The sequence below is a fragment of the Myotis daubentonii genome, chromosome 10 (genome assembly GCF_963259705.1).
Source record: "Myotis daubentonii chromosome 10, mMyoDau2.1, whole genome shotgun sequence".
Classification (NCBI taxonomy): Eukaryota; Metazoa; Chordata; class Mammalia; order Chiroptera; family Vespertilionidae; genus Myotis; species Myotis daubentonii.
The window spans coordinates 23,183,841-23,206,501 of NC_081849.1; the positions used below are offsets into that span (position 1 = coordinate 23,183,841).

General features: G+C 46.3%; 1 protein-coding gene across 9 annotated transcripts in view; it reads left to right on the forward strand.

Annotated features, from left to right (window-relative positions):
- The window catches only part of STRIP2 (striatin interacting protein 2), a 42,722-nt gene that overhangs the window by 4,667 nt on the left and 15,394 nt on the right, over positions 1–22,661 (forward strand). For 3 of the 9 annotated variants that reach the window (XM_059711772.1, XM_059711770.1, XM_059711774.1), the window contains 15 exons: positions 2,999–3,073; positions 4,229–4,358; positions 5,674–5,794; positions 6,811–6,879; positions 7,076–7,182; positions 7,987–8,114; positions 9,290–9,493; positions 10,901–11,136; positions 11,345–11,458; positions 12,108–12,171; positions 12,919–12,990; positions 17,104–17,178; positions 17,844–17,941; positions 18,398–18,524; positions 20,927–21,027. In XM_059711772.1, the coding sequence (XP_059567755.1) occupies positions 2,999–3,073; positions 4,229–4,358; positions 5,674–5,794; positions 6,811–6,879; positions 7,076–7,182; positions 7,987–8,114; positions 9,290–9,493; positions 10,901–11,136; positions 11,345–11,458; positions 12,108–12,171; positions 12,919–12,990; positions 17,104–17,178; positions 17,844–17,941; positions 18,398–18,524; positions 20,927–21,027 (1,721 nt within the window). Of the gene's footprint in view, positions 1–2,998; positions 3,074–4,223; positions 4,359–5,673; positions 5,795–6,810; positions 6,880–7,075; positions 7,183–7,986; positions 8,115–9,289; positions 9,494–10,900; positions 11,137–11,344; positions 11,459–12,107; positions 12,172–12,918; positions 12,991–17,103; positions 17,179–17,843; positions 17,942–18,397; positions 18,525–20,926; positions 21,028–22,661 lie in introns of all 9 variants that reach the window. The other 6 variants (XM_059711775.1, XM_059711768.1, XM_059711769.1 and 3 more) reach the window with 5 other exon arrangements.

Sequence of the window (22,661 nt, forward strand, 5' to 3'; positions counted from 1 at the left end):
CTCTATTCCATTCTGTCTCTCTCCTTTTATCTTCTAGCTCCATCTGGCTGTCTTCCCTCAATACCTGCCCTTTCAATAAATCTCAGCAATGGCTGAAGAAAAGCTCTATAGACAGCTGGCCAGCTGAGCAAGGCTGGGCATATCACCTTTAGCCTCAGAGTGGAGCGGTGTGTGTGATCCCATTCTCCTTCCAGGGCTGGGCTGCTTCTCTCTGGGTTTTTAGCTTGGGCTAAACATGATGTCCTCACATTAAGGGCCTCCATGTTACACGTGCTGTGAATTCCAGTTATTAATAAATGAGCTTTGGGTGGAGATGGTGTGAAAGTTAAATATTCTGTCATGTGGAAGTGATACTTTGAGATATGATTTTTTCAAAGAAAAGAGACAAATGTTTTTAAAGAAGTTCTTGTGAAGAAGTACAGGGAATAAATTTTGAAATGGCTAAGTTTAATTACCAACAAAAAATTAGAATACAAAATGTGTGTGTGTGTGTGTGTGTGTGTGTGTGTGTGTGTGTGTGTGTAAGGAGGAAGGGAGGTAGGGAGAGAAGAGACATGGTGAAATGGTCAAAGAATATGAATAGGAATTTATAGAATAGAAAACCATACAGTCAATAAATACATGAAAAGATGTTCAACTAGCCCTAGCTGGTTTCGCTCAGTGGATAGAGCATTGACCTGTGGACTGAAGGGTCCCAGGTTTGATCCAGTCAAGGATCAAGTGGGCTTGATCCCCAGTAGGGGGCATGCAGAAGGCAGCCGATCAGTGATTCTCATCATTGATGTTTCTATCTCTCCCTCTCCTTCCTTCATCTCTAAAATCAATAATAATAATTTAAAAAGTAAATGGGGAAAAGCAAATTAAAATAATGCGATATTATTTTACATTCATCAAATTGCAAAATTTAAAAGCCTAGGGTTGGTGAAGGCGCAGAGAAATGAGTACTTTTATACACTGCTTGGCATGAGGGAGCAGCGTATAATAAAATTGGAAAGCAGTTTGGTCATATCTAGCAAAGTTGAAAACCTACACCTATTAAGACCCAGTGGTCTAGATGTACACTTTTTAAAAACACTTGGGCATAAGAAAACATGTACAAAGATATTTATTGCAGTCATTGTGGAAAATGTAAAACAACTTAGTAGGGGAATGGATAAATTGTAGTATATCAAATAGTCATTAAAATAATCGATCTATATCAATATGTTTAAGTATTAATAAATATTAAAAACAATGTTGAGCGGGGAAAGAAACAATGACAAAAAAATTATACATGCTTCAAACTGCATAAACATGAGTCTAAAAGATGTTTCTAGGCAGTGCAGTTGCACATTTGAGAGCAGTATCCATAAAGTGAATGGATGTGTTCATGCTGTTTTTCATATAAAAAACTATTGAAAGACACATAATAAAAAGAGTTTCTAAGAAAAAATAATTTATACAATATGATAGATACTGCTTGGATAAAAACTTTTAAAATAGAACAATAGTATGTGTTTACAGGCACATACATAAGTAATAAAAGAATAAAAATAGGCGAGTGAAGCATATACACCGATTTCATTATTGTGGTTACATCTAGAGAGGGAAATAAAATAGACTGGAGAGGAAGAGGGAACTTTAAATGTCTAAAGCAAATATGACAAGTGTTAATATTTGTTTAATCTGGGTAGATGATACACAGGTGTCATATGTATTCTATAATTATCTGTATATGAAAGTTCAGGATCTAAAATTTAAAAATAAAAACAAAAAAGTTTAGTACCTAAGAAACCGCTCCCTTTTCTGATTGGGTTTGTGCTCTACTCTTAAATACACACACACACACACACACACACACACACACACTCTCTCTCTCTCTCTCTCTCTCTCTCCCCAAAAATGACTGAAGAATTTAAGATTCAAAGATGGGACTTGCTTCTGGTCACTCCAGGATTCTGGAACTCAGGACTCAAAAGCCCTGGCTCCCAGCCTGGTTCCGTTGATTGGAGCATCTTCCTATATACCAAAAGGTGGCGGAGTTTGATTTCTGGGTAGGGCACATACCCAAGTTGCCTGTTTCAATCCCTGGTTGGGACACATGCAGGAAGCAATCAATCAATCTCCCCCCCCCCCCCCCATCCTCTCTTCCTTTCTCTAAAAAAAATTTTTTTTTAAATCTCTGGTTCCAAGACAAAGTGTTTCTCAGCCATTAGACAACTGGCTGGAACATAAGTGAATTTCTCTTGATTTGTGATCTAGTTAAATTTCCAGCAAGGGTCTCAGTTAAGGAACAGGGTTTTGAGGAAATCTGTTTTTTATCACCTATTGATTTCTTAGCTTCAGTTCTTCATCCTCTGTAAGATGAGGGTACTGGTATAATTTTCTGACGTGTGTGTGTGTGTGTGTGTGTGTGTAAGGGAAAAGGGCATTTATATTTCTTATAAGCATTTTGTATTGAGAGACTACTGTCAACAAAGTTAGATTTTCCTGGGCCCGGGTAGCTGTGAGCAGGAACCTAAACTTCTATACCCTTCGAGGAAACTTAGCAGGGAGAGAATGAGTTGGCTCCAACCCCAGAGAGCCATCTAATGCTTATTCTTCAGCCCTCACCCTGGCCTCTAAGTTTCAGGAGTTGTATTGCCCTCCTCTTTCCTAGAGACTGGTTAATCCCCGTCTGGGTTGACAAACAGAAGGGGTTGCAGCCCTAAGAAACAGGAGTGATAACATTAAGCCCTCTCAGCTCCAACCCTCCTCCTGGCCCTCACCAAATGTTGAAGCCTGCCTTCTCTGCTGTGTCAGCCAGCTGGCAGGAAGAGGACAGGTTTGATGGTTTAATCACCCAGGGACACAAGTGGCTATTTTTAACTGCTCCAAAAAAGAGGAAGCTGACTCTGGATTGAATTGGACACAGGAATGTATTGGAAGCTTTAGCTCTTTCATGCTGCCCTCTCTACTCCAGACCCCTTCAGTAAGGGTCTATTAAATGTTTGTAACTGTCCTGTCTTTCCTGGCACAGAATTGTATAGCTACACTGAAAACCTGGAATTCACCACTAACAGGAGGTGCTTTGAAGAAGATTTCAAGACTCAAGGTGATTCCAGACCCTTATTTTTTTTCTTCATGATACCTTCACCTGATCTAGAAAAAAACTAAAACAAAGTATGATCCTTCTTCATCCTCTCCATAACCGTATAACTTCTCTATCCCTCCTTGCATATGGGACAGAGTTTCCTATATCTCAGGGGGAGAGGCCCTGGAGTGGAAGAAAGAGAAGCCTGAGCTGTGTCCCCTTCCCTGATGTAAAGGGCCAGGGGGGCAGAGGGAGGTGGGGCTGGGCTGGTGCCCTGCTGACTGGTAGAACCCTATGCTTAGCCTCGTCCTTAACCTTAATGTTCAACCCTTGCTTCCAACTCTGCCTCACTCTCAATAGCATACTATATACTAAAAGGCTAATATGCAAATTGTCCCCTCTGGCTGGCTGGCCAACCTCCTGCGTCCCCTTCCCCGACACTATCCCCAAACCCCCCTCACCCCCCCCCCCCCCCCGCCAGACCAGGCTGGCTGGACCCCACCTGTGCACAAATTCGTGCACCGGGCCTCTAATCTAATAATTTCATGTGTGCACACTGATTCTCTCAGACCTCCATTCCCTTATTTGGTCAGTGTCAATTCAATTTTCAACTCAACAAGTGTGTGGTGAGTACCCTGTTCCGTGCCAGAGATGCAGGAGGCAGGGGTGAAGGTGAATTTGCAGTGTCTTCAAAGAGATGATTATAGTTAGATAGCAGAAGGGAGATGTGTATATCACAAAACTAGCTCAGGCCAAGAGAAACTGGTAAGTGTCAAAAAAGAAGTAAAAAGTATCTTTAAGGATAGAACTTCTTCCTGGAGCATTTGTGGGAAAGAAGTAATTTTGTATTTTATCTGTAATAATGAACAGGAATTGCATAAGTAGGAATATAGAGGGAACACCTTGAAGAAAGACAGGAAGATAGAACAGTATAAGCTGTGTGTGGACCATGGAGGGGATGTGTAAGAAGATGAGGCAGCAAAGTGGGTTCAGGCAAGAACGTTTTGGGTCATTTACTTTTCCCATCCCTTATTTTTCCTCAGCCAAGTAAGGAAAGCTTTTAAAGAGAAGAATGTCTAGGGAGCTGAGATCAGAGGTGGCTATGCTGATAGGAGCTTTTCCAGGAAGGGAAGGCAGTGGGTGACACTGGATCTATATGGCCTGTCCCCAGTACAGGGCAAGGAATGGCTGGAGTTGGAGGAAGATGCCCAGAAGGCCTATGTGATGGGACTCCTGGACCGGCTGGAGGTGGTCAGTAGAGAGCGGCGACTGAAGGTGGCCCGAGCTGTTCTCTACCTGGCCCAAGGTGAGTGACCACCTTTGCCAACCTTAGAGGGGTGGAGACTAGGGATAAAAATGGTGTTATCAGGCGTAGGATGGGGCAAGTCATGCTGGAAAAGCAAGGTCCCTGCCTTTTAAGGACAGATCTTGTCACATGCTAGGCGGAACCTGGTGCTTATGAAGAAGATGAGATGGTAGTAGGTACTGCTCTGGATCCCTTAGAATCAACCTTTATCTTACCAGGCATATCAGGATTTCTTATGGCTTCTCTTTTCCTTAACCTGGGCTATAATTGTATCTGGAGACTAGCAAGAGTGTCAGTATGGCCAGAGCTGCCAGAGTACTACCAGCTGAGCACGGAGACTTCTTTTATCATCGGTGACCTGGCCCTGACACGGAGGGCGGCAGGGTGTGCCACAGGTGCACGGATGGACCCTTTGCACTGTTTCTTGTTGGCATTTAGAAGGTTCAAGCCAAATAGCAGCAGGAGTGGATGCTGTGAGTAATTTGGAGATGATCAGAACTCAATAAGATTGAGGAAAGTTTTCCAGAAAAGAACTGTTACCAGGTGTTGGAAAGAGAAATAAGATAGCCTAATTGGAATAGTAAAATTAACCCTGAAATTATAAATAAGAGGACTGTTGGCAGAACTGACGAGTTGAGAGCTAAAAACTGTAAAAGTCATAAATGGAGAGGAAAGAGAGTGGATATAAGGGGAAGGGAAGACTATAGCAAACAAATGCCCAACCATATCTATTGGGTCTGGTACTATGACCAACTCCCAGATGCCTCTGCCTTCACCTTCTTGCCTGAGGGCTTTCCCTGCAGCACACATAGTGTGGCCAGGAGTGCTGGGGAATTAATGTGTTTCCCTGGTCCAGCAGCGCTCCTCAGCGACTGACAGTGGACAGTGAGCGAATAGCCCGACTGCCTCACCCTTCTTGAGTAAGATGATTTTGGGTTGTGTGTTTTATACTGTTTCCCAGAGCTTCTCCTCACCTGGGATTGAGCTCTGAGCTGCCTTCTCTTCCTTACCTCACTGCTGGTGTTTCCTGGGATCACCTAAATAAAATGCTTGTGGTTTAATTTTCATCTCTGGATCGACTTCTCAGAGAACTCAAACTTAAGATCGGCCATTGATGAGCACATTGGACCTAACTGGAGTCTGCCTTTCCTCTCCCCTGCCTCATTCTGGGAAGGTCTGGGGGCCCTTGCCCTACATTTGTCAGCCAAATTATTGGACAGGATGTTGAAAGATGGTCCTAAAATCATGGGGCAGAGTGGAAAGAACTGGGATAGTCCCTCCCCCTCCACCCCTGTGGCACTGTCTGGTCCTTTAGGCACCTTTGGGGAATGTGATTCAGAGGTCGATGTGCTACACTGGTCCAGATACAACTGCTTCCTGCTCTATCAGATGGGGACCTTCTCAGCCTTCCTGGAGCTACTCCACATGGAAATCGAGTAAGAAGCCTTAGTGGGGGGGCTGGCTGAGACAACCCCCTTCCTGTCCTAGGCTGCTTCATGTCTTATGCTGAGTCCCTTACCGTAGAGACCCCTGTGTGGAGCTGGGTCTATTCACATGTTGGTCCAAAGCTTACACTGACAGTTCTCCTCCTCTCAGCCATATTCTCTGATATTCTGTCCCCCCCCGGGTTGGGCTCATCAGCTGCTTCTGCCCCACTTTCAGCTTCAATCCTGGGCTTCAGAGGCCTATCTTGGGTGTGTTGCTTTTTATCCAACCCCTCTCAGCTCATCCTAACTCTGGAATCCATGAAGAAAGCTCTTTGGGCTGAAAACATGACCCAAGAGGGACAGGGCCAGTTCCTATCACGTGCCCAATTCTTTCCCTTGTGGGTTATAGCTCTAGGGGTGGCCTTATCTGCTCTTATCACTGTAGTGGACCCTCATTTAATCTCACGTCCATCACCCAGGAGTTTTAGATAGGGTGCAGTCTGTTTATTATCCATCGAAGTGTTGTGTAGCATCTACTTGGTGCCCGGCACAGTACTAGCCACAGTGGGGATTACAAGAGGAGGGAATATCACAGACCCTACCCTTGCCCATCTTCATGTCCTATGCTGAGGTGACAGAGGAATTCTATGGGCTCCTTTACCTTAGACCAATTTCTTTTTTTTAGAATATGTTTTTATTGATTTCAGAGAGGAAGGGAGAGGGAGAAAGAGCTAGAAACATCAGTGATGCGAGAGAATCATTGATCGGCTGCCTCCTGCACGCCCCCTACTGGGAATCAAGCCCGCAACCCAGGCATGTGCCCTTGACCAGATCAAACCCCGGACCCTTCAGTCCTCAGTCCGATGCTCTATCCATTGGGCCAAACCAGCTAGGGCTAGACCAATTTCTATATAGCTACATAGCCAGGGAATAGCAGGTACTCATGTTTGTGTGTATGATCGGTGGGAACACAGTGAGTAAAGGGGCCGTATGGGTTCTCATTTTCTCCCTCCTTCCCATGGCAGCAACAGCCAGGCCTGTAGCAGTGCTGTTCGAAAACCAGCCATCTCCATTGCTGATAGCACAGAGCTCCGGTGAGTGGGGCTAGCCGTGGGATTGGAATGGGATGGTTAGCAATGGGTTACTCTTTACTCAAATTCCAGATGCACCCAGATCACTAGAAGTTGCTAATTCCACTGGGTTGGACTCCCACAGAGACCATCACTGAGGTCTCTGACTGTAGGCTGGGAGCTGCCTCGGGCACCTCTTGTGATCCTTCTGTAACCCCAGGGTGCTGCTGAGTGTCCTGTACCTACTGGTGGAAAATATCCGCCTGGAGCGAGAAACAGACTCCTGTGGGTGGAGGACGGCCAGGGAGACCTTCCGCACTGAATTGAGTAAGAAGTGGCCCTAAGGAAGGGTGAGGCTGGGGCTGGTGGTGGAGGGGAGGCCTAACATCTGCCTAAGAAATACAGGCAGCCTTTCCTTTTTTATTTTTATTTTTAATTAACATCCTTTTAGGTCAGAGATACGGTACAGCAGGCATGAGGGCCTGCCTGAATTGCCCCTGTGTCTGAGCTCGGACCAAATGTCCTCTCTATACCATAATTCCTTTGATTGTAAATGTTGATAGGCACCCCTCTTCCATTCTATCATGAATCCCACGTGAAAAAATGTAAGTTGGTGTCATCGGAGAGGGATAAGATATGAAAGCCGACAGGATTTTAAAATATATTCATTGATGTGGGACAGTGACTCAAAATGCATTGAGTCCTTCAGCCAGAAGTAACATTGTTATTACTGTTACTTTTAGTTTGGTATCCACCCAAGCTGTGGGAGGTGAGCCATGTACCTCCAGGGCCTCACTTCCTGCCCTGGAGGGGCTTCCCTCTGGGGTCTCCCTAAGCCTCCTTCTCAGGACCAAGTACTCAAATTAAAATATATATAAAATTGATTTCAGAGAGGAGAGAGAATCATTGATCGGCTGCCTCCTGCATTCCCTTCCCATGTGCCCTGACTGGGAATCGAACCATGATCTCCTGGTTCATAGGTCGACCCTCAACCACTGAGCCACGCGGTCACTGGTCAGGCGGTACTCAAATTCGTTAGGGGTGGTGAGCATGTCCAGAATCGGGACTACTGGGCAGGTTTTCCCTTCCCTCATTCTCACTTTCTCATTTGCCTCTCTCCACACCCTCCAGGCTTCTCCATGCATAATGAGGAGCCTTTTGCCCTTCTGCTTTTCTCCATGGTTACCAAGTTCTGTAGTGGCCTGGCTCCCCACTTCCCCATAAAGAAGGTCCTGCTTCTGCTTTGGAAGGTGGTCATGGTGAGTGGCTCCTTCTCCTCACCCCTAACTCATCAGATCAGCAGTGCCCTCTGCCACCTCAGGTTCTTCTATTCTGATTCTGCAGGCAGGAGCTAGGCAGAAGACTCGGGCAGCTGTTAGCCAATGGAGGGACATCTAGGCCAGTGATGGCGAACCCATGACACGCGTGTCACAGATGACACGCAAACTCATTTTTTTGGTTGATTTTTCTTTGTTAAATGGCATTTAAATACGTAAAATAAATATCAAAAATATAAGTCTTTGTTTTACTATGGTTGCAGATATCAAAAAATTTCTATATGTGACACGGCACCAGAGTTAAGGTAGGGTTTTTCAAAATACTGACACGCTGAGTCCAAAAGGTTCGCCATCACTGGTCTAGGCTGTCCTAGAGAAATCAGATGTTCTCCGTTAGAGCAGGTTATCCGGTTATGTTGGACTGACAAGATTTGCCACTCTGTGAATTGGGGTATCATTGCATCTTCCCCTGATAGAACTGATGTTTTGTGGAAAGAACACTGGCTAAGAGTTGGGAAATCTGGCCTCTGCTCATACTGACAACCTTGGGCAACTCTCTATGCCTCAATTTCTCTCGCTATAAAATGGGGGGGTTAGTGCCTGCCCTCCATCCAGATGAACACGAAGTCCTTATAAATGTATGGTTGTAGTTTTGTTACTAATTATTCACCTGATCCTTCCTCTCTGGCTCCCACCCCACAGGACTGGCTTTATAGGGGGAACTGTCTCTTAAAGTTCCCCAACTTCAAGGACAGTTACCCCCTCACCCCCCTCACCCCCCCACCCCACCCCTGACTGCAGAGGAATAGAGTGCCTGGGTTTAGCATCTGGATGTGTTTCTTAAAGAGGGAGATACATTTTCCTGGGTTGTGTGTGTGTTTTTTTAGTGGAGACCCCTCAGAGTCCCTTTCCTAATTTCTGGTGATATTTCCAACCCTGAGTCAGTAAATAATGCTTTGTCCTGATGCCTGAGTTCCTCAGACTGGGCTAGTAACCACATTTGCCCCTTCCTGTTTTATTATTACTACTTAATTTGGGGTCTGAGGGGGACTGGAGGTGGTGGCTGTTCCTCTCCACCCATGCTTTCCTGACCTTGCTCTCTCTGACTTCCCTCCCTTCCCCTCTCTTCTCTGTCCCTTTTTTTTTTTACCCCTTAGTTTACCCTCGGTGGATTTGAGCATCTACAGGCTCTCAAAGTACAGAAGCGGGCAGAATTGGGCCTGCCGCCACTGGCTGAGGACAGTATCCAGGTGGTGAAGAGCATGCGTGCCGCCTCCCCACCCTCTTACACTCTGGACCTGGGGGAGTCTCAGCTGGCACCACCACCCTCCAAGTTGCGAGGCCGCCGTGGTTCTCGAAGGGTACGCACTAAAGCAGATGGTGGGACACTCGTTGTCCAAAAATCAAGATTCTCAACTGCTCTGGATGTGGGAGGAAAGGGCAGTAAATGACCCAGCTCATCCTGCCCCTGGTTGGCCCTGTGACCAACCTGAAACCTTGCAGTCTATACTTTGGCTTCTATCCCCAGGCCCTGACAGATGCCTGCACTATCATGATGTAACATTGTGATATCTCATTGTAGATCCAGGTCTCGCCACAGGGTCATTGACCTGGACCTCCGCACCTGGAGCTCTTTAGCACCAGAACAAGAGTTAGGTTAGGGCAGTGGTCAGCAAACTGCGGCCCCTTGAGTGTGGCTCTTCCACAAAATACCATGTGCGGGCGCACACGTACAGTGCGATTGAAACTTCGTGGCCACACTCAAGGGGCCAAAGAGCCGCATGTGGCTCGCGAGCCGCAGTTTGCCGACCACTGGGTTAGGGTATAAGGACCCAAAACACCTGAGCAGGTCTCCTAGAGAATCCCTGTACCTGGATGTGTGGCACTTTCCTATTTTCTCAGCAGCAAGGAGGTTTACTCTGGGTCAGCCATACGTTTGTCTGGTCTCAGAACGAAAGGCTTACATTTGGGAGATGACAGGTTAGGATTCTAGTTATAGTCTGCATCTCTGGAAGGTCGAAATGACAAGTTGCACTGAGACCAACCATGTTCCCATGAACTCATTTGCTTGATCTGCCTGAGTTCACCAACTATCGGTGTCAGGACCAGACAGTCACACTCAGTTATCTAGCCTATTATCTTCAGTGAGATTTTTTTAACCTTGATTTTTTTTGTTTTATCAAGTAATGTTTACTCATTATAGAAAATTTGGAACAAATATAAAATGAGAAGAAAGGAGAAAAAAAATCACCCACAATCTTAACAACCAGAGGCAGTAACTGTTAACTTTTTGGCCTATTTCTGTCCAATCTTTTTCTTTCTGTGACAAAATTTAAAATTCCAAACTCGCTTCCCTCTGCCTAGCAGCAGGCTTCTGTTCTCTTCTTCCTCAGCCAGCCAGCTGGTGTATGCCCACAGAAGGCAAACTAATTGAATGTTCACTTAAGCAGAGCATAATTAGGAAGGAAAGTGCTGGTGTAAAAAAAAAAAAAAAATGGCATCAGTTCTTTCTGAAAGCTAAGTAGCTGTGACTTTGAGATTATCTGTGCTCTCTTCCCTGTCTGTTGGCTTGGTTGTCTGAGAGCTGCTTGTCCTGGGATCGGGCCTGGTGGGGACAGTAGGGTTGAGGTTGGAAAGGGATATTCTCACAAGAGCTGGGTTCTTTTACTGCATGTTTCCTGAATTCTAACAGCCTGTCGGGGAGGGGGTGACCTCAGACAAGAATGCCCAGGGTGAGATCTCTGCATACTTTTCTTCCCCCACCCCAGCAACTCCTTACTAAGCAGGACAGCCTGGACATTTACAATGAAAGAGATCTCTTTAAGACTGAGGAACCAGCCACAGAAGAGGAAGAGGAGTCTGCTGGCGATGGAGAACGAACCTTGGACGGAGAGTTAGACCTGCTAGAACAGGACCCTCTGGTACCACCTCCACTTTCACAGGCAACCCTCTCTGCTGAGCGCGTGGCTTTTCCCAAGGGCCTACCCTGGGCCCCAAAGGTCAGGTACGTTTGAAAGATAGGGACCCAGAACTTTGGGGTTTCGGTCATTGAAGACCCAGGGTGGTGTGGTCTTTGTGTTAAAGACACAATAAGCTGGTCTGAGAGTCAGAACTCCTAGGTTTGAAGTTCTCTCTGTTGGCTGCTCTCTTCCCCAACTGCTCCAGTCCTCCAATTGGAGGGGCAGGAGCCCAGAAAGGTTCTCTCTCTCAAGGTTTGCTTTTCTTTCCTTCTTTGGGGTTCATCTCCACCGTCCTCTCAGGCAGAAGGACATTGAGCACTTCTTGGAGCTAAGCAGGAACAAGTTCATCGGATTCACTCTGGGGCAGTAAGTGACTGAATCGTCAGAATGGCTATAGAGTGGTTCTTATGGGGCCAGAGTGAGTGGGTGGCTTGGAATGAGAAATTTTGCTGGGTAGTCACGATGCAGCCTAGAACTATTAGGCCATGGGCAACTCCCAGTAACTACTTTGGGTTCTTTCCATGGAATTTTTTCCTTCCAGTTTCTTAAAAGAACTTTTACGCTCTTGGCTAGTGTAGGGCCTTGAGCAACAAGTCATTTCCCTCTTGGGCCTCAATTTCCTCATAAGAGTGTTGGATTACAAGGTCTCTAGGGGCCCTACCTGCTCTAATGGGCCAGGATTCTGTGAAGAGACATGGTCAGAACAGATTTAGTCTTTTCCCCCGTCTCCCCTCCCTCATGAATCCTTCCCACTGGCCTCTACAAAACCTGAGAAGGCATTGTTATTGGTATTTCACAGTCAAAGTGGCATTGGGCTACCTGCCACTCCCAGACAAAGTGAGTCCTCAAAAGACTATACAGAAACCCTAATTTTCAAACATTTCTGTAATTTTCTGTGTCCTAAAGCAATCACAGGGGACCTGGAAGCTGAAAGTGGCATGGCCTATGTGACTCCGGGGGGAATGAGTCGTTCTTTATACTTTTGAAGCTTACCTAGTTGCCTTGCATTTCACAGGGACACGGATACCTTGGTTGGATTACCCAGGCCCATCCATGAGAGTGTGAAGACCCTAAAACAGGTGACCAGGGCAGGCGCTCAGTCTTCAGGGACAGTGAGCCATCAAGGCTGTTGGGTCAGTGGGCCTCGAACTGGGCAGGATTCTTCTACCAGACACATTCTGAATCTATCATTCTACATTTCCCTGACGGCGTTTTGGCCACAGAGGAAGAAATCGGGTCTCTCCCTACTTACCAGTTTTCTACGTTCAGATAGATGAGAAGGTTATTCTTTCTTCCTCTCATTCCTTTTCCCTCCTTCCACCTTTCTCTCTCTCTCTTCTCATTCTTCCCTTCCTCTCACTTCTCTCTGCCTATAAGATGACTAACTTCCAAAGGTTCAGGACTGAGTAGCAGGCTACTACTCTACATTTACAGTGTGTGAGCACAAAGACTAAGATACACAGACCTTGAATCCTCCCTACCCCATCACCATCGCTCCATGTCCACGTACACATGCAGCAGAAACCTCCGGGCAGTGGTCCAGGGGCAAGGGCCTGTTCCTGGCTGGCTGAAGGTAAATGCTTAGGCATTTGCTGCTCTTCAACAAATTGGAAACATGGAACAAACAAACACTGTATATGAAGCACTTCGCTCAGTGTTAATGGTGCAAAGGTGAACGAGACGCCTGCCTTCAAATAGTTCATGGCCTATTTGGGATGACAGATCCATAAATAGGACATTTGCTTGTCATTGGGGAAGTTAAGCAAGAGGCTGGTACACATGAGATTGAGGCCCTCAGCCCCTTGTTGATGTCTTATCTTCCCCAGCACAAATACGTCTCCATCGCAGATGTTCAGATCAAGAATGAGGAGGAGCTGGAGAAGTGCCCCATGTCTTTGGTGAGTTAAAAGGGTCCTGCACAGGAATGGGGCAGGGGGAATATGTTTGCAGTGTTGTCACAGAGCATGTGTGCATGCTTTGGGGCTCTTACTATGTGCCAGGCAAGACACGGTCCCTAATTTCACAACATGTCAAAGTTAGAGAAAAAAGCTAAACAAATAATTAAGGAAACAAGGCTATCAGAGAGTGGTGACATAATGAAGAAATTTTAAATAGAATTATATGACAGACTACTTTAGATTGGATAGTCAAGGTAGGTAGAACTCTCAGAAGGTGACAGTTAAGCTACGACCGTGGTCGGCAAACCACGGCTCACGAGCCACATGCGGCTCTTTGGCCCCTTGAGTGTGGCTCTTCCACAAAATACCACATGAGGGCGCGCACGTACAGTGCGATTGAAACTTTGTGGCCCATGAGCAGAAGTCGGTATTTTGTGGAAGAGCCACACTCAAGGGGCCAAAGAGCCGCATGTGGCTCGGGAGCTGCGGTTTGCCGACCACTGAGCTAAGGTATGAGGTACATGAAGGAGTGGCCATAGAAACATCAGGGGAAAGAACATTCCAAGCAGAGGGAACAGTTTTTAACTAGGTAAGAGCAAAGCTCAGAGCATTAGATACAGTGACTGAAGGCCGTCCAGGTGGTGTGCGGCCCACTGGAGCACGGGAGGGGCAGGCTTGTAGGAGATGGTCTGGACCAATTTTATGCAGGACCTGTAAGCAAAATAGGGAGCTTAAAGTTGATTCCCAATACAAAGGGGAAACCTTTGGAGATTTTAAATAGGGGAGTGACATCTGATTTATCTTTTAAGAAACTATTGACTGCTGTGTAAAGACTGGATCAGGAAAGAGTGGAAGTGGGAAGATCAGTTAGGAAGCTATTACAGTAGTCAAGGTGAGAGATGATGGTGACTTGTGCTGGAGTAACAGTTGTGGAGCTAGGGAAAAGTGGATGAACTTGGGGTGTATTTTGGAGGTATAACTGACAAGAGTTGCAGTTCAATTGGATGTGGATAGAGAGGCAAAAAGAGGAATCAAGAATAAGCACCATTTGCCAAGATGAGAGTTCTGTTTTATCAACAGTTCTATTTCGGTCTTAGTAAGTTTTAAATATCCATTAGACACTCATGCAGAGCAACCAAGAGATTAGATATATGGGTCTAGAGTTCCAGAGAGAGGACTGGCCTAGAGAAATACATTTGGAAACTGTTGACTTGGACAGTGTTACAAGCCATAGAACTGGCTGAGATAACCCAGGGAGGGAGTAGATATAGAAAAGAGGATTAAACCCAGGACAAAACCCTGGGACACACCAATTTGTTGAGGGTGGGATAAGCCAGGAAAGGTGCCAACAAAGAAGAATAAGAGGGGAAGGAGGGCAATAGGGGGATAAGGACGCATATGAAATACCTTCATCAATAAAGAAAAAAAAGAGTAAGAAAAACATTCAGGGGGGTGGGAGGAAATCCAGGATATTGTGATACTATAAAAGCTAAGAAAAAAAAATCTTTCAAAAAGGGAGTGGCCTGGCCAGCATGGCTCAGTGGTTGAGCATCGATCTATGAACCAGGAGGTCATGGTTCCATTCCCAGTCAGGGCACATTCCCAGGTTGTGGGCTCGATCCCCAGTGTGGGGCATGCAGGAGGCAGCCGATAAATGATTCTCTCTCATCATTGATGTTTCTATCTCTCTCTCCTCCCTTCCTTTCTGAAATCAGTAAAAATATTTTTTTAAAAAAAGAATGGAGTGATCGTCTAAGTCAAATGTTGCTGATAAATGGAGCAGAGTAAGAACAAGGTGTCCATTGATTTTGGCAACATGAAGAAAACTGATGACCTTGAAAAGAGCAACCTCCAGTGAAGTGGTGGGGCTAGAAGCCTAGTTGGTGTGTTGAAGAAGGAATGTAACAAAAGGAGGTAGACAGTTGACATATACAGCACGGAAGTTGTATTGGGAGAAGGGTAATAGAACAAGTGTGGGAGCTGAAGGAGGATGTGGAGTCGAGGGAAAATGTCTTATAGCTAGGCGACACTAGAGCATGTTTACGTCCTAAGGAGATGATCCGGCGGGGAGGGGGAACGTACAGAACTGCTACATTCGACAAAGGAGAAGAGGGAGATTCTAAGCACAAGTCGAGGGCTGGCCTTTCATAGGAGCACAGGTGGTTCGACCTTCATGTCAAGAAGGAAGGTGGAGACTCGGCAGATTTGGCAAAGAGAAGATGAGGGTGTGCCTGTCCGGTTGCTTGTTTTCTCTATGAAGTATGAGGCAGGGTTAGCAACTATTGAGGGGCTGTGGGACAAGGGGGTTGATTTGAGAAAGGGGGTAAGATGTGAAATGGGCATTTTGGATAGCAGAAGGCAAGCACACAGGATTGCAGGCTTTGCTGAATGTCCATTTAAGACTTTTGCTTAGTTAAGCATAGCTGAATTGTGTGGGATGAAAGGGGCTAAGTTACCTACCTTAGGTTCTCATGGCACTGACCCTTGCCCTGTAATATGCCGGGGTCCAGCCCCAGCGGGTCCAGGGGTCCCCAAAGGCATAGACGGAGTCGGCGAAGAAGGAATGACACGGAGACAGCGTTCAGTTGATCAGCAGCCTAGCCAGGATCTCCAGCCAAGTTCTGGTCTCGATCTCCAGAGACGTTCTGCTTAGGATCTCCAGCCAGGTTCTGTCCAGGTTCTCCAGGCAGGTCCAGTCACCAGGTTCTAGTCAGGCTCTCCTGCCAAACTCTGCAGTCAGGTTCAGTCCAGGATCCCCTGCCATGCTTTCTCGCCAGGCTCCGCCTCCAGGCTCCAAGGCCAGTCCCGGTCCAGGATCCTCCGGCATGCTCTCGCCAGCGAAGTTCTTCTGTCTCTAGAGAACGTTCTGTGTAGGTTCTGTGCCTAGGCTCTGTCTCTCTTGGTCCTGTCTTCCAAGCCCTGTGTCCTAAGTTCTGTGTTCTGAGTTCTGTCTCTCTGTCTGGTTACATCTGTATTTATACCAGTTGACTCAATCCTATCAATCTCTATTACAAAGGTTAGGGCGTTTCTTATCTCCATTCCAGGGAGTAAAGATTATGTAGCTTAAGCATGATTGTTTGTAGTGATTAACTACCCGCCTGGCACTTAGTTAAGGAGTTTCATCCCCTCCCTGACTTCAGGGAAAAATTCCTACCTGGGGAAACAACCTTTCTAGGAGAGGCATCCCCTCCCTGACTTCAGGGAAAAATTCCTACGTGGGGAAACAACCTTTCTCGGAGAGGTGACCTTGGTTAAAACACAGCACCAAGAAGGTGAGCAAACATATTAAGAACCGTATGCCATATATGCCAGGTCCCTTGAAAGAGCAAGGATGGACCGGCTCCCGGCAGTAATAGACAGACCTTGGGTGAGGAAGGACTGCATTGCCCAAAGATGACAGTGGCCTTGAGTAGCCTCTCGAGCACTGGAGGTCTGTCTCCATACTCCGACAAAGGGCTTAGGTGGGGTCATCAAAAGGACGAAGAGAGTTGTGCATGAGGGGGCTGGTCAGAAAGGAGAAAGAGATGATGTAGGGGCTAATAGAGAAGTAAAAATAGTTTACACCTAAAAGCTTATCAGCCAATAGTTCTTCCTGCTTCTCCGAGCCATAGGTTACCCATCTATCTTATTAACCCTCTCTATTGAGTCACCTGCCTTTCCTTTCTGGCTCCAGAGCATTTTAGTGCTCTCAGGTGGCCTCAGATTGACACCCTGGGAAGTGGCTCTGTGTAGGCTGTCAGTTCCCAGTGTCCCGGGCATACCTGCAGCCTGAATTAAGTCCCTATGTGTTCAGCAAAGCAGTGGTCTGAGCCATCTCCTGGTTGGGAGTTTTGACTCCTGATCCAGCTGGGACATGTAATGTGAAAACCAGAATCATAGCTTGTTAGGGCTGGAAGAGCCCTCAGCGGTCATCCAGCCCAGCCCACTGAGCTACAGAAGAGGAAATTAGGACCCAGATAGGGAAAGTAACTTACCCAAGGTCATATAAGGAAACATTAACACAGCGAGGGTAGAACCCAGGACTCCCAGCTCAGTGCTCTTTGCATTCCACACTTCACATAGCCTTTGGTCAACTGGAAAATGGCCTGGATAACTGTGTGTTTCCTGCCGTAGGGGGAAGAGGTAGTGCCAGAGACGCCGTGTGAAATCCTCTACCAGGGCATGCTGTATAGCCTCCCCCAGTACATGGTAAGAGGTGGTGGGGTAAGGATGTGGTAAGAAGTTGCCCTTCTTTTCTTCAAAGAACAGACAGCTGAGAGTCATTTCAAGCTGAGATGTCCCTCATTTCAGCTTGTTTCCTGAGCTTTCACTCCTCAGTCGAGGCTTTCTCTAACACATTAGAATTCTGAGCTTTCCTCGGGGCTCCGGCAAGAGGAAGGAGGACTTGGCGGTACTCCCTAGTCCTTTTGGAGGGATAGAGATTAAGATGGGATCTGTGAAGGCGTATTGGGGGCCCTCGTCCCTCTGAGGTCTGCTCTAGATAGCCTCAGGCTAAGAATGGTGAGGATGCTGATGGTCAGGGTTAGAGGAAGGAAAGGGTAGAGGATCTGAAATCTTGCTTATGCCTCCCACGTTATTTCTAGGCCTTGTCCCTCTCACTTTGCCTTTCCCATCTTCCTCTTTGGAAAGAGCAGTCTTGAAGCACAGCAGCCTGTCAGCTCCCTTCTGGCTCCTGACTCTCACAGGCAGGCCTCTCAGGACTGGACACCTGGTTGCCCCTCTGGAGGCTGGGGCGATCTGGTCATTGAGGGAAGGACTTACAGGAAGACTTTAGAACACTTCCCATAGGACTGTTGAGGCATTGAAAAATAGCCTTGTTGCATGGGATGGATTCCTCATTTTCTACTTTCCAGATTGCTCTGCTTAAGATTCTGCTGGCTGCAGCTCCCACCTCCAAGGCTAAGACAGACTCTATCAATATTCTGGCAGATGTCCTGCCTGAGGAGATGCCGTGAGTGCTTCAACTGTGGCGGCTGCTGAATACTAGCTGTCTTGTCCGCGAGGTCTCTCTAGTCCCCACCCCACCTGGTTAACACAGGGATTATCTCCAAAGCGATCTCCCTTCCCCCAGCAGTAGCCCCTTTCCACCGCAGTGCTCTCTGCTGTGCTCCTTTTAGCTCACAATTGAGGGTCTGGAAGGCAGCATGCGTGCCAGCGACTGGCTGCACAGGTATGTGGGTGGACATTGCCAAGGGATGAGCTTGCCAAAGGAGAGAGAGAAACAGAGTTCAGAGAGCTTTTCTCCAGACAGGCTTATCAGCAGGAACTCGGGAGGTTTCCCTAGCACAGAAATTCAGGTTTCCTAAGCTGTGGCTCTCCTGTGTACATTGTATCCGATCCAAACATGTACTGTGTAGAAGCTCTCTCCAGCCACCCTCGGCATTGACCCCTCCTATCCCTATTGTAGCGTCACTGTTCTCCAGAGCATGAAGCTGGGCATCGATGTGAACAGGCACAAGGAGATCATTGTAAAGAGTATTTCTGCCCTGCTCCTGCTGCTCCTCAAGCACTTCAAACTGAACCACATCTACCAGGTGAGCAGCTCGGAGCGCTTCTCCACGGGTCTTCGTGTTCACTGGCCCCATCTCCTAAAGAAGGGACACCAGGGCCCTTGTAATCCAGCTGAGTATCTTTCAGCCTTTTCTTTGTCTCACTCAGGCAATCAAAATGCCTGTTGTTCAAGCTTGGGGTGGAGATATGGTGTGGGATGTGGGGAACTGTTCTAGAAAGGTGTTGATGTCTATGACCTTTGAACATGATCTGAGAGTTGTGGGTAGGAATCTCTGCCCAGCCAGCTTTAAAACAATGGGTGATAGGAGTCAAGCATTCTACAAAAAATGGGGTGGGGGGGGGAGCATGTTGAGAATGGTTTTCTCTATGCAAAGCACCTTTCTAACATTTGAGATCTAATTCTGAATAAAGCATGTTTCTGGCTCTTAAGGGCTTAGAGGTCTTGTAAAGGATACAGATACATAAATATCCGATCGTAGAGTGATAAGCACAGTTAAGCATTGGCTGATAGGGAAATACCTAATCCAGCCTGAGGTGAAGTGACTTCAACCTGAGCCCTAAAGAGAGGTTAGCTACCATGTGGGAGTTGTCAGGGAAAGAGGACAGGAAGCACTTCAAGCAGAAAAGCTAATTTGTAAAAGTCCATAAGGCTGGAGGGGACAACAGGGAGCACATAACACATGTGATAGCGCACAGTTATTAAGTACCTATAACGGGCCGGGCACTCTGTTAAGATTGTGTGGGATCTCATTTAATTCTCTCAGCCGTATGAGGCAGGTCTTACTTTATGCCTGCTCTATAGAGGAGGAAACCAAAGCTAGGAAAGGTTAGCCTGTTTCCTCATAAACGCAATGTTTGCCAGGAGTTTAGACTTGGTTCTTCTGTCAGCATACATTGCCATAAGCAAGGTATAGGGGAAGATGGAAGCAGTAATGGATGGTCGCTGTGGGGAGACCATGGGGAGAGGAGGCATCTCATTCCTGCACAGAGGCTCTGCTCTGTTTTCCTCCTGGGAAGTCAAAACCAAGCTTGCTGGTGGAAGAGCAGGTCCTTAGAGTGCAGGGGAGGCTCTCAGGGTCTGTGTCCATGGCAGGTTTGACTATTTTAGTACATTCCGGGACAGCTGTAGGTGTGTTAGCGTGTCTGGGTGCTCACACGTCTGCTCATGCTGCTGAGCAGCAGCAGGGCTGGGAGGAGTTGGGCCTGGTGGGAGATAGTGGTCCTGGTAGAAAGGACAGAGAACGGAGGATGTCTGCTTCTGTTTGCTTCTCTTGGTGGCAGTAGGTGGATCAACAGCCAGACAGGTGGGTGGCTTGATGGGTCTTGCCAGTGTGTGTCAGTGGCAGTGAATCCTGACAAGGCTACAGACACATCTAAAACTGAAAAAAGTTTTCCATCACTTCATAGAGAGTATGTATCGTCTCCTCCATCTGGGGCTTTGGGGGAAAAAACCCTGGGTCAGCTGCCAGGGGGAAAAGATTTGAGCGAAAGAGAGAAATGGGCAGCACCAGCTGACGCCTCCCCTGTAACCACACATTTAGGGGCAGAAGGCAGCTTAGCTTGCTACCGAGGCTACTTTTTGGTAATCAGGAAGAAGTAGGGGATTTAAAACAGCATAATTTTCTGTCTTTTCACCTCAGTTTCTGCACTGTCCTAGCAGCCTGGGTTCTGGATCTGGAGAAAATTGTGTCTGATGCTCCTCAGTGTATCTTGGGCAAAATCCTGGTGGCATAACTTCATGACACTGCCTCCACTAAGTCTTCCTGGACACAAACCCCATCCAGATTCAGGAGAGCAAAGTGGAGCCCCTGTGCTGTGGTGTTACGCTCATCAGAGAGATCCTCGACTTATTCTCAGTGCAGTCTCTGTTGACTGAAGGGCTCTTGATTCGTTCATTAAAATATGATATTCTAAGTACAGGGAACCATACAGACTGGCATGGAGCCCACATTCCGGTGGCCCATTTGGTTATGTGTTGTCTCCATGCTGGCTGAGTGATGCCAGCAGCTGCTGGGGGTGAGTTGCACCTGTCCTTGCTGTATCAGTCAGTCACAGTTGAAACACTATGAGCCAGAGCTTTGGTGTGGAAGACAACTCCCTTGGGGTTATCTTCTTTTCCTGTTGAGCTTAAGAGCAAATCTCACTGCAGTTCTGTTGATCTGTAATAGGGCTTTCTCTCCGGTTTATGTTTTGTGCTTTCGGTCAGGAATTTGCAACCTATATAACACTACCGATTGTCCCCCTCCAGGTAGGATGGGCGAGCTGGAGACGATTCTCCCCCTTCCCAGGCAGAAAGACTGATAACACAAGCGGCCAGTGGATATCTTTAGGGATGGATGTTAGATTTATATTTGCCTGTTTTTCATACAGATCTTCTGTTCTCCCCCAAATAAGCAGCCCTTTCCACTTTGATCTTTTAATTCAGTTTGAATATGTATCACAACATTTGGTATTTGCCAACTGCATTCCGTTGATCCTGAAATTCTTCAATCAAAATATTTTGTCCTACATCACTGCTAAAAACAGGTATGGACTCTGGACACTTTTATTTCAAAAGGGTTAGTTTGGGATGATTGAGAAAAATTACCTTATTTCTGAGCCTGTCAGTTTTGCTGTCCCAAGTTCTATTTTAGAGCTATTACTATTTTATTTCCTTGAAGTGTTAGCTTCTGGGGTATATGATTTGGCCTCGTCACAAAGATATTTGTATTTTTAAAATTTTAAAAACTGAAAAATGTCATGACTCAAAGTAATAAAACTACAACGATAAAATTTCAGCTTTATGGCTTGTCTGGCCAGCCCCGATCTTAGTATAAATCATAAGTTGGGTTAGTTACACTACTTTACTGTAAAGTGTTATAGATCAATTTGTAGTTTTTAAAATTACACTATTTCTCTATCCATTATTTTATTTAATCTCCAAAGCAGTCCTGAGTGGTATTACAACAAGTTTTATTTCTCATTTTACCAATTAGGAAACAACTTGGGTTAATTGACTTGCTCCAGATTAACATGCTAGTGAGACTTGTTAAGTAAGCAGCAAAGATAGGATCAAAACACAAATTGCTTTCTGATCACAATTGTGAATACAAATTGCTTTCCACTCCTCCAGCCAAGTGGGGACATGGCAGAAAGGGAAGGTCACAGAACAGATCCTTGTTCCTTACTTGGCTGTTTCCATGAGAACTGGAAGCCTGTGAATCAGGAGAGTTTACCAGAAGTGCTTTAATAGAGGCAAAGTTTCTGAAGTAGAAGCGGATTACTCGGAGTGAGTGGAGAGGGGCTAGGAGATTTGCCTCACCAGTATGTCAGCACTGCCTGAGATTCCTCCAGGGAGAGGCGGCTTACTTATATGTAGTTTCTCACACACACACACAGACACACACACAGACACACACACACACACACGCACGGAACCTGAAGTCATGAGACCTCGATTCCTGGCCTGGATCTGCCATTTGCTAGCTATGTAATCTCAAGTAAGACACTTTGTTTCTCTGAGCTACAGTATTTCCATCTTTAAAATGAAGATAATACCTCTTCTGACTGAATCATAGAACTTTTATAAGCATTAGTTAAGATAAATATATATGAGAGTGATTTAAATACTTTTACTGTTTGAAGGAAGCATTTGAGAATTCAGGGTTTTTTTGGTTTTGTTTTTTTTCTAACTACAGGAGATTTATGCACTGGCCACCTTAAAAATAACACTAAGCCCTAGCTGATTTGGTTCAGTGGATAGAGCATTGGCCTGCAGACTGAAAGGTCCCAGGTTCGATTCCAGTCAAGGGCATGTACCTCAGTTGCAGGCTCAATCCTCAGCCCTGGTTGGGGTGTGTGCAGGAGGCAACTAATCAGTGTGTCTCTCTCACATCGATGTTTCTCTCTGTCTCTCCCCCTCCCTTCCACTCTCTATAAAAGTCAGTGGAAAAATTTCCTTTGATGAGAATTAACAAAAAATAAAAATGAAACTAACACTAAGACTTGCTAGTTGAATTACCAGGGAAAATGGAAGCATAGGTTGGGTGAGGTAAGGGCCACAGCTTCACGAAGGCACCTCTGTGTATCAGTCAACCTTTTTAGTTCTAAGTAACTAAAACCAGCTAGACCTGGCTCATGCATAGTAGTAATTTGTTAGGAGGAAATGTGAGGTATATCAT